This window comes from Haliaeetus albicilla, chromosome 5, assembly GCF_947461875.1.
Source record: "Haliaeetus albicilla chromosome 5, bHalAlb1.1, whole genome shotgun sequence".
NCBI lineage: Eukaryota > Metazoa > Chordata > Aves > Accipitriformes > Accipitridae > Haliaeetus > Haliaeetus albicilla.
The window spans coordinates 37557577-37569780 of record NC_091487.1 but is presented as its reverse complement, the minus strand read 5'-3'; the positions used below and the strand labels follow the sequence as shown (position 1 = coordinate 37569780).

General features: G+C 47.8%; 2 protein-coding genes across 5 annotated transcripts in view; one reads left to right on the top strand and one right to left on the bottom strand.

The window, feature by feature from the left end:
• Positions 1 to 643: 643 nt before the first annotated feature.
• On the top strand, positions 644 to 7652 carry LOC104318077 (retinol dehydrogenase 12). Of its 3 annotated transcripts, none has more exons than XM_069784175.1 (7): positions 644 to 803; positions 1631 to 1749; positions 2566 to 2721; positions 3010 to 3114; positions 3525 to 3734; positions 4598 to 4787; positions 5424 to 5789. In XM_069784175.1, the coding sequence occupies exons 1-7, from the start codon at positions 724 to 726 to the stop codon at positions 5515 to 5517; spliced, it is 954 nt and encodes a 317-aa protein (XP_069640276.1). In that variant the 5' UTR covers positions 644 to 723; the 3' UTR covers positions 5518 to 5789. The 3 variants fall into 3 exon arrangements, with proteins under 3 accessions (XP_069640276.1, XP_069640275.1, XP_009917494.2); XM_069784174.1 differs by lacking the exon at positions 5424 to 5789 and adding an exon at positions 6784 to 7652 and having other exon boundaries at positions 645 to 803; XM_009919192.2 differs by lacking the exons at positions 644 to 803; positions 1631 to 1749; positions 5424 to 5789 and adding exons at positions 1813 to 2088; positions 6784 to 7652.
• A 1533-nt stretch (positions 7653 to 9185) lies between these two features.
• Positions 9186 to 12204, bottom strand: part of ZFYVE26 (zinc finger FYVE-type containing 26) — a 49509-nt gene continuing 46490 nt past the window's right edge. For both annotated transcript variants that reach the window (XM_069784171.1, XM_069784172.1), the window contains one exon: positions 9186 to 11615. In XM_069784171.1, the coding sequence (XP_069640272.1) occupies positions 11406 to 11615 (210 nt within the window). In that variant the 3' untranslated portion in view covers positions 9186 to 11405. The remainder of the gene's footprint in view (positions 11616 to 12204) is intronic.

Sequence of the window (12204 nt, the reverse complement as noted above, 5' to 3'; positions counted from 1 at the left end):
GCACCGCCGCTCCCTCGCGAGGCACTTCCGCCACCGCCGGCGGCGGGGGCCCCCGCGGCGCGCACTGCCTGCTGGGAGCTGTAGTCTCCCGCGGCGGGGGTGGCGGGAGGCAGCGCCAGCCGGTGCCCCGGGGCTTTCATTTCTTACGCGCCCCGGTCACGGCGAGAGCGAGCACGGCTGAACGCACCTGCGCGTCTCTCCCAGCCCTCAACGCGTGCTTACGTGTACGCGTGCATCGCTTCACAGGTTTTGCTGGGGCTGGGAGCAGGAACTTTGGCGCCAGGTTGTGAAAGTGCCTCTCGCGCGTCTCTCCACACAGCCGCTCGGCTCACTAACTGGAAAGCGCAACTGAAGCGGCAGCTTCAGATCGTTCGCAGAGACCCAGCTCAGCGCCGCCCGCGGCAAAAAAAAAAAAAAAAAAAAAGGCAGCAGGCTGCTGGCGTGCAGCCGGCCGGCGTTCCCAGCGGGGGCACACCCGCGGCAGGGAGCGGGGCCCGCTGGGCGTCCGGTGCGAGAGGACCGGGGAGCAGCCGCCGCTACTGCCGCCGCCTCGCCGGCATAGGAACCGCACCGGCGCCACGAGGGGCCGCTGCGCAGGCGCGTGCCGCGGGCGGGGGCGGGGCCCGGGCGGGGCCGGGGCGGGCAGGGGGCGGGGCCGAGGCGGGCGAGGCGGCGGGCGCCGATCGCCGGGCGCCGGCAGTGCGCGTGGAGCGGGCGGCGGCGATGTGGAGCTGCTGGGGAGCCGCGCTGGGGGCCGCCGTCTCCGTCCCCGTCCTCCTCCTCGTGGCAGCGCCCTACATCAGGTGCGTCTTAACCGAGCGCGGCCCCGGCCTCTCGCGCGCCTACGGGTGGCGGCTGACGGCGGCCGGGTCGGCCTGTTCGTTCGTCTGGCGGGAGGAGGAATCGAGCGGATCCCTTTTCCCTCGCCCGCGCCGGGCTGTTGGCGCGTTATTCGCGCTCCCCCGGCTCCAGCGCCTGGGTGACACTAACGCGCTCGCGGCCGGAGCTGGGGCGCTCCTGCGGCTCGGCTCAGCCCTGGCGGCGGCGGCCGCGCGTGGCTCAGTGGCCCCCCGCAGCCTCTGGCCGCCCGGAACTTACGGCGGGGTCTGTCCCGGGCGCCGGAGCCGGCGGGGCTCGGAGAGAGGCGGCCGCCGTAACGGGGTGCTCGGGAGGCGGGGCCCGCGTTCTCCTCACGGCGCCGCGGCGGCGCCCATTGGCCGAGTCTCCGGAGTTGGCGGCGGCAGCCAACGGGAGCCGTGGCCCCACTTGACGCAAGGGCGGGGCGGCGGGGCGGGGCGGGGTCCGGCGGAGGCGGGGCGGGGCCTCCCCGTGCCGGGCCGGCGGGGCCGGGCTCGCGCCGGGCCCCGCCGCTGTTTGCAAAGCGGGGGGGGGGGGGGAATGGTGGTGGTGGGGTCCGGAGGGCGGGTTCCCGGCGGCCCGGTCACGACACGATCGCGATCAGCCGCTGCGGGTAACGACGCCCGTGACTCCCCGGGGCCCTGGGCGCAGCGGTTGGCCCGACCTTCGGGGCAAAACCTGGGGCTCTGGGTGCCGAGCCCTGGCCCGAGGCCCCCGAGGAGGGAGGGTGCCCTCGGACCTCGTCCCTGAGCGCTGCCGGCCTCTCTCGCAGGAGGTATGTCGCCGGAGGCCAGTGTAAGTCAACAGCTAAGCTGGAGGGGAAGGTGGTGATAATCACGGGAGCCAACACCGGCATCGGGAAGGAGACTGCCAGAGACCTCGCGCGAAGAGGCAAGTCACCGGCCTCGGCCAGCGGGCACCCCTCTGCGGCTGGCGTGGGCGTGCCTGGGCGTCAGTAGTCCCTTTTCTGCATCTGAGGGAGGGGTAGCGTATGCTTACATTTAAGTGAGTTGGATTCCCAAGTTATTTCAGACGAGCCCAAGTATCGCTCCTCCAGAGGCCGTAACCACTGAGGCCCAAGTCCCCAGTTCCTCAACAGGTTTTATTGCCTGAACTCCAAAAATGTGCCTTGTGACATGAAAATGCTCTGCGCTGCAACTGTTTTCAGAGGACTAGGGAAGTTCCTGGTATCGGTGGGTTCTGCTCGTATGAAGCTGGGAAATGCCATAGGTACGCTGCTGCGTGCTTTAGATATTCATGTTTCAAGCTAATTTCGTTTAAATGCTTTTTGGGAAACTGGTAAGGAGATTAAACTACCTGTTCACAATCCATTTAGAAATTACTCTGGCTGGAATCCAAGTATCTTCACGTGCTCCTGGCTTGACGTTCCCATTATAGGGACAGATATAACCCTATCGTACCAGTGTTGTGGTACACACTTTTGACCTGGGAAAACCTGGACAGAGGCACTTCAGACATGGATTTTCCTGGTCTGAGAACAGCTTTCGGCTGGATCGGAGCTAACAACATAGTAGGAAAGGCTTTGTCTCTCCCAGCTGCTCCCCTGACTGATGCCAATTCCCTAAAGAAACAATACGTTGTTTGTAAGCACTGTGAATAGTCAGCCTGCTTGTCATGACCTTGATCATCCAGTGTGCTCTAGTGATCTCAGCTTCTGCTGCTGCTTTTTTCCTCCCACCCTTGCAGGTGCCAGGGTGATTGTCGCTTGCAGAGACATAGCGAAGGCAGAAGCTGCAGCCAGTGAAATCCGAGCTGAGACAGGGAACCAGCAAGTCATTGTGAAAAAACTGGACCTGGCCGATACGAAGTCCATCCGGGAATTTGCTCAGAAATTTCTAGCAGGTACAGTCTCTAGATCCTTCTTTTCAGTGAGAGTATTTTACCTTACCAAGGACTGCTGTCTGCTCTTCTAGCAAATGCCAAATCCCTGACCTGCATACATCTGTACCATGTTCGGTACTGCGGTTCACAGCCACGAGCTAGCTTGTGGTAAGAGACTTACCCTTATTTTATTGAGGTAACGTGGCTGCAGCTCAGACAGGCGTGGGTTTTTTTGGCTGACTTGTGCCACCTTCTTGTCTGTCTTCAGTCTTGGTGTCCCTGTTTAAGGACATCTGTTGTTTCTTGCAGAGGAGAAGGAACTCCATATTCTCATTAATAACGCTGGGGTCATGTTATGCCCTTACTCCAAGACTGCTGATGGCTTTGAGATGCACCTGGGAGTCAATCATCTTGGTAAGGCCAGTGGAGTCATGTTTGCATTCAATATCTGGGGCAAAATGCCAGAGGAAAATCCTGCTTTCAGATTTTCTCTTCCTCATCCTTTCTTCTTGGGGAAGGATGGAAGGCCAGAGTTAAGCGTTCTGGAGATGCAACGCAATGCATTTTCTTATCATGGACCCAGTTTAAGTATCTGTACCTGTTACCTGGGACATCTGAAATGTATGACAGCTCCAGCTTTTTGAAGCTGAGGAGCAGAACTTAATGGGCTCCAAAAAGTTTAGCTGTTGATTCAGGGGGGTATTCTGTTTCCTGGACAGAAGTGGGCAGCAGTAAGATACAACTTGTAAGTAATATGTTTTAAGTACTTTGAAATTCCAGCAGGGGAACCTTCGGAGAAGGATGACATTGCCTCTCACCCCTAGGTCATTTTCTCTTGACCTTCCTATTGCTGGAGCGTCTGAAGCAGTCTGCCCCAGCCCGCATAGTGAACGTGTCCTCACTGGCTCATCACGGAGGCCGAATCCGCTTCCATGATCTCCATGGTGAGAAGAGCTACAATCGTGGCCTCGCCTACTGTCACAGCAAATTGGCTAACGTGCTCTTCACCCGGGAGCTGGCGAGGCGGCTGCAAGGCAAGTCCCACAGGAGAGCGGAGTGTTTTTCCGCTTGGCTTTTGAGCACCATGGAAGAGGAGAGTGGATTGAAGAGAAGTCTGGAGATTGGCTATGCAGAAATGAAATGGTTTGAGGCAAGGGTCATTGACAGCTCTTTGCAGGAAGAAAATATCTCCTGTCTGTGGAACCAGGAGACTTAAAACACTAATTGTCTTTACAACAACAGGGCAGAGGAGTTTAGTAGCTTGGCACAGTTGAATGTATTTCATTTTTCTTTGGTGCTTGTCAAAAACTACCTGCATCCATGCAGACAATCGTGCTATGTGGGTGGAAGCTGAAGAAACAGAAGGAGCTGAACTACAGTTGCAGTCTCCAATAGAAAAGCTAATGCATACTCAGCTGCTTTAAATGCTGATGGCCTGCGGAACAGAAGCATAGGACTAGACAATACCTAAGTCACAACATCTGTCACAGCCATGTCAATTTAGTCCTTTTCATAAACTTAAGTAGTATTTATTGTACTAAAACAGAAGCACTGTCTTCTCTAGGAAATTAGTATTACAGTAACTCAAAAGAAGCTGGTGTTCTCCAAAGCCTGATGGAAACTGCTGCTGTTGTAGCGCACCCAGGCCCTCTAGCACATCATTTTGCAGAAAGCGTGTAGTGACTGCAGCCTTTGGAAGGGAGCAGGGGATGCTCCAGCAAGCAGTTGACTACAGAGGACTTCACTTACCTCTCCCTGTATCCATGCTTGGACTCCTCCTTTAAGTTGTAGAGTATCAGCAGGTAGAATTTAGGAGTATATTACCCTTTTTTTTTTTTTTTTCAAAATGCAGTTTGGTGCATACAGATTTGTCCTGGACTGTTTTCTTTTGCCATAGGCACTAAAGTCACAGCAAACGCTCTCCATCCTGGTTCTGTCCATTCTGACCTGGTCCGGCACTCATTTGTAATGACGTGGCTGTGGAAGATATTCTCATTCTTCTTGAAGACACCTTGGGAAGGAGCTCAGACCAGTGTCTACTGTGCAGTAGCAGAGGAGCTAGACTCTGTGACAGGACAGTATTTCAGGTGGGTGCAAACTGATGGAGTGATACACTGTGGAAGGCAACCTTGTTGGCTGGGGAAAATGATGATTACTGTCATTCTTTATTAAGAAGGGACTGGGTAAGAGGCTGGCTGATAAGACTGAGGGTGACAAATACTAGAGCATTACCCCTTCCAGGTCTGTTGCAGTGGATATCGTGTTAGAAGAAATCCCTGACCTGTGCAACACTTCACACAACAGCAAGTCCTTTAGGGCTAGGAATATCACTGTACTCAAAGCGCAGGAATGGCTGTCACCTGCTCAGAGCTCTAATCCTGATCTGCCTGAGACTTGGGCAAGTCACTTTTCAATAGAGCTGTTTAGTTAATGAGGTCACTTGAGTCAATCCTGGGAAGACCACTTTGGTTCTCTTTGTAGTTTTACCCCACTGGAGCAGAAGGAGCCTGTGCTCCCAGGGAGCTGGGAGTGCTGATGGTGCTGCATAGCTAGGAGGTGAGATTTTCAGGACTGGCATGTGACAAAATAACTTGATTCTCCAGTGTGACAGACCCACCAGCTGGGAGGGACTTCGGCTGGGATGCTTATCGCTCTGTCCTGCAAACTGTCTTGTGTAGCTCCCACTACAAACCCTGTTGTTGCTTGACTTTGACTTACTGCAGGACCCTGCATAGTCATGCCTTTTCCCCTCACCAAAACTACAGCCCAGAGCAGTTCCAACTCATCATCGTCCTAGATTTGAAGACTGCCATTTGAACAGATCCACGCAGATACATCTGTCAGCTTCCCACTGGGTGTAAAGCAGTGTAACAATACTGGTTTTTGGGAAATGAATGTGAAAATTCATAATCTTTTTTTTTTTCTCCCCACATGGATACTGTTGGAGCCTTTGCATCTTTGCAGAGCTTTCCTCTTGTGATATGTGACCAGATTCGTCTCTGTAATGACTCCGTCTGATCTTCATTTGGGAGTTTGTACCATCTTAATCAGACTTGATTATATAAATAGATGTCTTAATCTTCCCTGGATGACTGTCTGTCCCGGGATATAAATGGAGCATTTACATGCTGGTGTACAGAAAACTCTAGTGGATTTTAAACTCATAAAAGAAAGGAGTTTTAGACTTTGTGGGAAATTAATAGCTTCAACAAGAATTCAGAAATTACATTAGACCAGCCTAAAATCCTTTTCACTTTCCAGGCAATAGAACATAAAGCACAAGTATAGACATTAAGAAAAGACATTGCCTGCCATAGCAAGACAGGTGGAGTCCACCACAGTAATTTCAGGAACATCAGAGACTGTGCACTTGGAGCTCTAAAAACACTAGGCTGGATAGAAATCTTGCGAGATGCAATTTCCTCTGTTCTCTTAAATTCCCATGTTACTGCAGCATCTAGCATTACAGATGAGAACACATAATCTCTATTCCAAGCCAGAGTGCTGTCTGATTGCAGGAGCTGAGAAGAAAGGAGCCACAGTTCAGAGGATAATGGAAAAGGGTATAAAGATACATGGTTATTACAGTATTATTATTCTGGGGCAGCTTTGCCTTTCATGCAATGGCAATATAGTGGGATGAACAGGATAGGGTAAATAGTTGAGAATGAAGGCTGTTTGAGTGGCTTTTTTGTAGTGTTTACTAGAAAAAGTGCTCCTGAAGAAGCCTGGTTAGCGTTTATAGCCCTTTTTAGTGGTATGAATGAGAATGTACACTGAAGAGTATATAGTAGAGCATATATAGGTTTCTGTAAGAGTTGAGACAACCGATAGAGCTAAACTCACTTGCCAGTTCTTGGTGCCATACGGGAAGATTCTTCCCTAGTGAGCTGGAAAGAAAGCTTTCTCAAGGTGGCTTAGCACCAACCCTTGCTCATTTGCTGGATAGCCTCCCACCCTTCTTCAATTGGTCTTGAAGTTAAGCTGATAGAAAGCAACTCCCTTATCTTAACAGAGACATTTCGGTGTGCTAACGCAGATGGAGATCTTTGACTTAAAAAATAAAAAGTGTTCCTCTTACAGTGATTGCCAGCCAGCATACGTATCTCCACGGGGTCGGGATGATGAGACAGCAAAGAAGCTCTGGAGTGTGAGCTGTGAGCTCCTTGGCATCCAGTGGGACTGAGCAGCGCAGGCCGCAAGTGTGTACCTGGCTAAGCCCAGCGATGCTTCTCCTGGGAAGAGCACTGCCGAGAGACCTCAAGACTAGAATGCTGATACTTCAGCTGCCCTAATGATGGTTCTATGGACACAACGTAACATGAATTTCTGGAATATTACACTTAAGGATTGAGATTTGTAAGCAACCAGTCCCCTTGCCTAGCTGGAGAATTAAGAGCACCAACACAGGGAGCAACCTTTGCTTGTTATCTCACACAACAGCCAGAGGCTATTGTTCTCTGGCTTTAGAATAGAAATGGAGGTTGCAGTCTTAGGTTTAGATTATGAAGTAACAAAGAATTACCTTTATTTAAAGCTTTTTATTCCTAACAGTAATAGTAAAAACGTAGGGCTCTAAACTTATGATCTGTGAGGTTAGTTTCAGTTCCTACTATTTGACTTGGCAGAGTGAAAGTACTTTAGGATATTAGATTTTCTGGCAATTACATGCAATACAAATGCTCACAAGCACACAGAAACAGGTGCTGGCCTTTTTGTGCCAAGCATTAGGTAAAGTTTTTAAGTGGAATCAATTATTTTTCTCTATATTCTCTGTAAGAAGCTGGACCCTAGCCACTGAAGTATCTTTGCCCCAAATGCCCATTGATTGCAGTAAGTTAACTGAGGGCTGGCATGTCTTTTAAGAACCCAGCTCAGTGCAGGTGACTGGGAGGTTAAAAGCTGCAGGAGTGCCGCAATTGTGCATAGGCAAGTTATCTTATTAAAAAACCCCACACACCTCTCCTGTGAAGCATTGAGCAAGGATGGTGTAACAGTTGTCACAATAAACCCCCCAGCTGCACTTTAAATGACTTTAGAACCTAGAAAAGAAAGCAGAATGAGTAAATAACATCTCAACTATGTTAAAAAAAATTTAAACAACTTCAGCTAAGCCTGTAGCTTTAAGTGACAGCAGACTACCTAGAGCTAAATAGCTGAAGCAGAGGTCAGGGCTATCTTAATATTATGGTCAAGTTAGCTACAGGACAGGAACACAAGACTTGCACAGAAACCCTTACGTTTGTCTGCCCAGCAGTTACTGGCCTTGGCTGGCCAAGGCTGCCAGCCTGGCCTTGCAGTACCATACAGCTTGCACTTCCAAAAGGCAGCTGGGTCAATCCGCATAGTAATGGAATTGCTCCCTTGGAACTCTAGTGCTACTTTGTTGCAAATTGTTAGGGTGTGATCCATAATTGAAGATAATTTCTGAAAGAGTTAAACAGTTAGAAAACTGCTCAAAAGAGTGCCACAGCTCATAGGATTAACTTCTGCTTCTGAAAAAAAAAATCTGGAAGTTTTTTGACTTTCATATGAGCATGCCACTGTGACCAACTGCCAGTTTTGGGAAACAAATGCTAATTTTATGATTAATTCTTTCTGCCTGGATGGTATTTATGCAGATCAGTCCTGTGCTACCTCTGAGCAATACTAAATAAAGCCATTTTCCTTTACAACAGGAGACTGTATCTTCCTTCACAAATGTTGAATCGGGTTTACTTGGTGTTGCTGTTATCTGCACCTGCCTTACTAATGTAGAGAACTCAGTTTGGGTAACATTTTGGAGTCCGTTTGTGTGTTTCTCCCTGTCACTCTACCTTTTTTCCTCCCTCTTTATGCTTCGTCCTGAATATGAAACTAAATCCACAACTACAGTGTAGCAGTAGAATGCTACCTAGCACTGCAGGCTTGGCTTGCTTTCTCTGTGTGTGATTCTCTGATCTTGAAAGTGGCTTCCAGGAGCAACAGAAACCATTTTAAAAAAAAGCAGAAAGTGTCTCTAGGCTGAAATATTTTGCCCTTGCAGGTCAATCCTCTTCTCAAAGAAGTATGGTTGTAGATTTAACATAAGACATGTAACCACACATTGCGATAGACACACACCCACTCTTTTTGACCTTGGGCAAATGATGTATACCTTCTTCTAGGCTAATCTGTAAAATGAGGGAACTAAAGCTCATTTAGCTGTCACAAAGGGAGGCTTGTAAGGGAGAGTTAGATTAACATGCAAAGCTACCTAAAGAGGATTACCGGTTTGTGAGAGTACATGTACGAGACTGAGCTAGCTACCTAGCTACTGGGAGGACGTATAAAGATGTGATATTCCAATTGATCTAAATGTTGAGGACACTGTAGCAGAGAGAGATTTTGCATGACTGAACAATTCTCCCTCTTCTAATTACTCTGCTAAGCATAGCCAAAAGCAACATACAGATCTAGAAAGAGATCCCAAGCTATGCTGAGATAAAAAGCAAACAGAAGATACGTTAACAGTCATAATACTTTATTCTCTTTTTTTATTGTAAACAAACCTTGGTCATTAATAGACAAGTTTTTTAACTGGCAGTACTCAATCCCTTTTTGATGCGCAAAAATTCAAAGCCCCTTTATAATTGCACTATTCGTGACACAAGGCAGTTAGTCAGGATCAAAATTCCAGTTCTGCTGGTAAGAGAAAGATCCCTACAATTCCAGGTTAAGAACATCAAATTACAACAAACACTATATAAAGTGCATCAGGTACAGTGCAAAGAGGTCAGGAAGAAAGGCAGGTACAGAACTGACTGGTCTGCATGGCAAATTCCACTCTCTGTGCTCTATACAGCTGAAGGAGCTTGAGCAGAAAAGTAGTTATTACAGCACTGCAGATTTAGATACCCACAAACAGTAAAACCTCCTCCCTATAATTAGAGATTTGGAAATGATCGAAGGCATGGATAGTGTCAGGTTTTAGGATTAGCCTGACGGCTGTAATCTGATGGAAAGCTAGGTCAGTCTGGCCATGAAAGCAAAACCTTTCATTAGTACTGCTCACTAATGAGATAATGCAAATCTGCGGTCAGGAGATTCTGAAAGCTACATGTGGTCATTTCTGACCGCTTTGCTCTGAGACATGCCCTGCTCTGGTGGGTGGAGCACCTCCAAGAGAGGGGTTTGTGTCAGTGGGGCAGTGGTCATCAAACCCTACAGGAGATGGACCAAGTCCTTTCCAATACCATGGAAGTCTGTTGTGTCACTACAGTGAACTTGGGGATAGTGCAAAACTCATATTTGACAGTCTCAATTATTTTAGGTACTAAAACTATTTACAGTTACATTACACTTCAGAAAACCTGTTGTTTCTTTTGAAGTAAACAACTAAACTTCTTAACAGAAAAAGTGAACTAATTTTCCTATTTCTTGTGCTGAAATACACGTAAACAGCAAACGCAAACTCTTGCAGAGTGCCATTTTTTGTTCCGTTTCTTTCTGAAGGTCCTACTACTGTCTACCATTCTTCTGCCCATTTCTCACGTCCCCATCACAGTTGCAGAGAAGCAGCTGCTTTTTTCAGCACCCCTGAACACAGCCATTACACAAAGATCCCTGCTTTTTCATAAAACTGAGTTAACCTAACACTTCCAGAGCAAATCCTGTCAATATAGTCTACACAGTATGTCCAGTTCATAAAAATTTTGTCCAATGTTCTATTGTACCTGACAGGGACAGATTATTCTGCTAACAAGCAAATACATACCTCTGTGACAGGGATGCAGACACCTGTTGAATTTTACCACAGCTTGCTCTATCCATATTTTCTGCCATACCTGATGAAAAACTGTGGAAGTTTACTGGCAACTGTTCAGTGAGAAAGCTGCATCACAATAATTTATTGGATATTACCACAACAAAGAAAGAGGTATGTGATTTTTCAACTATTTTCAAGGATTATTTTCCCTTTGTACTCCCCTTACAGGATATGCCCTTTATAACTTCATCCACCTAGTAAGGGCTCAAGTGCCGTATGTATGGCACACATCTGACAGCATGACTGGTAAGTAGAAACCTACCATGAAGAATCAGTTCCTACCTTTTCAAACAAACTAAAGAAATTGGGCACATTGTACTAGGGGGCGGGGGGGAAGCAATGGTTTGTATAGAGGCTTAAAAAAAAAAAATCTCTGAATTTCAGTCTTTGTAAAAGAAGATCTCTCCAATCTTGAAAAAGTTTACAGGAAACCCATAATCACAAAGAGTTTTATACTCTAGGCTACACTGAGTTGATGAAATTTTTCTGTCCTTTCTATATAGGATTTCCGGATTAAAAATAAAAAACCATACAATAAAGTTCAGTGCCTTTCGGGGGGGGGCGGGGAGGATGACAACTGCCCCCCCCCCCCCCAACTCAACAACAACAAAAAAACCCAAGCCAAAACCAGAAGCGCTCTCTTCCATACACCTAAATTCTTGTTCAGTTTGAAATTGCCCCCTCCCCCCCATCAAAAAGATAGCCAAAAAACACCCTGAGGTAGTGACTGTTTGTCAAAATACGGGACTGGCACTTGTAATTTAGTTCCTTTCCTTTCACCAGAGGCACATTAGCAGCATCCATTTCCCACCAACATCAATCAAGAGGCTTCCATTTTACCAAAAGATTGCTGAACCACACACCTTTAAGCTGTCTTGAAGCCTTCCCCTTCTGTATGATGGTGAACGTCAATCACTTATTACTTCCTAGTGCCCTGGGGAAGCCGATTTCTTGTTTTGGGCTGGTGCACCGAGAGCCATTGGGCACAGATGGCCTTCACAACGTCATCTCCGCTGTTCTCAGCCAGCTGTCGCACGTGCTGGACTAGCTGCACTGCTCTGGTCTTCTCCTGTCTCACTGAGACTAGATAGGCAGAACGCAACTTGTTGCACATCACGTAGGCCTGGATCTGAAGCAGAAGAGGCAGTCAGAACTTGGTTAGAAAGCTGTGGTAAACAAACAGGACAAGCTTAAGCAAGGATTCACTAGAAATACCTAGTTCAGAAGTGTGTTGTACAAGGCAGTAGCAGCACATTATGAAGCCAAGTATGACATGGAGCAGATCCCAATGTAAAAGATGGATAGACAGCTGTGTTTTATTAAGTTTGTCTCTTGTGGAAACTCCTTTACTGTATCACCATGAAATTAGCAGCAGGAATCCTATCTAGTGCATTAATTTACCATATCCTCATAGCAAAAAGTCTAAACCAGTAATTTTCTTCCATTGCTGGTTCTAGAACAGCTCGCATTTTTCAGTGACAGATCTTACATAAAGGCAGAATGAAAAGCCTGTTTTTCAATCTACATACAACAGTGAGTTTGTCAGTTGGAGAAGGACAGAGGACAGTCACAAATCTTAAGATTTTATTCCCAGCTATGCCACTGAGAATCTACAACAATCCACAAATGCTGACCCAAAGCCTCTTCATCTATAAATGTGCATCTACAGTTCACATACTCTCCAGTGGCTTGGCTGGCTGGTATGAAAACTACTGAAG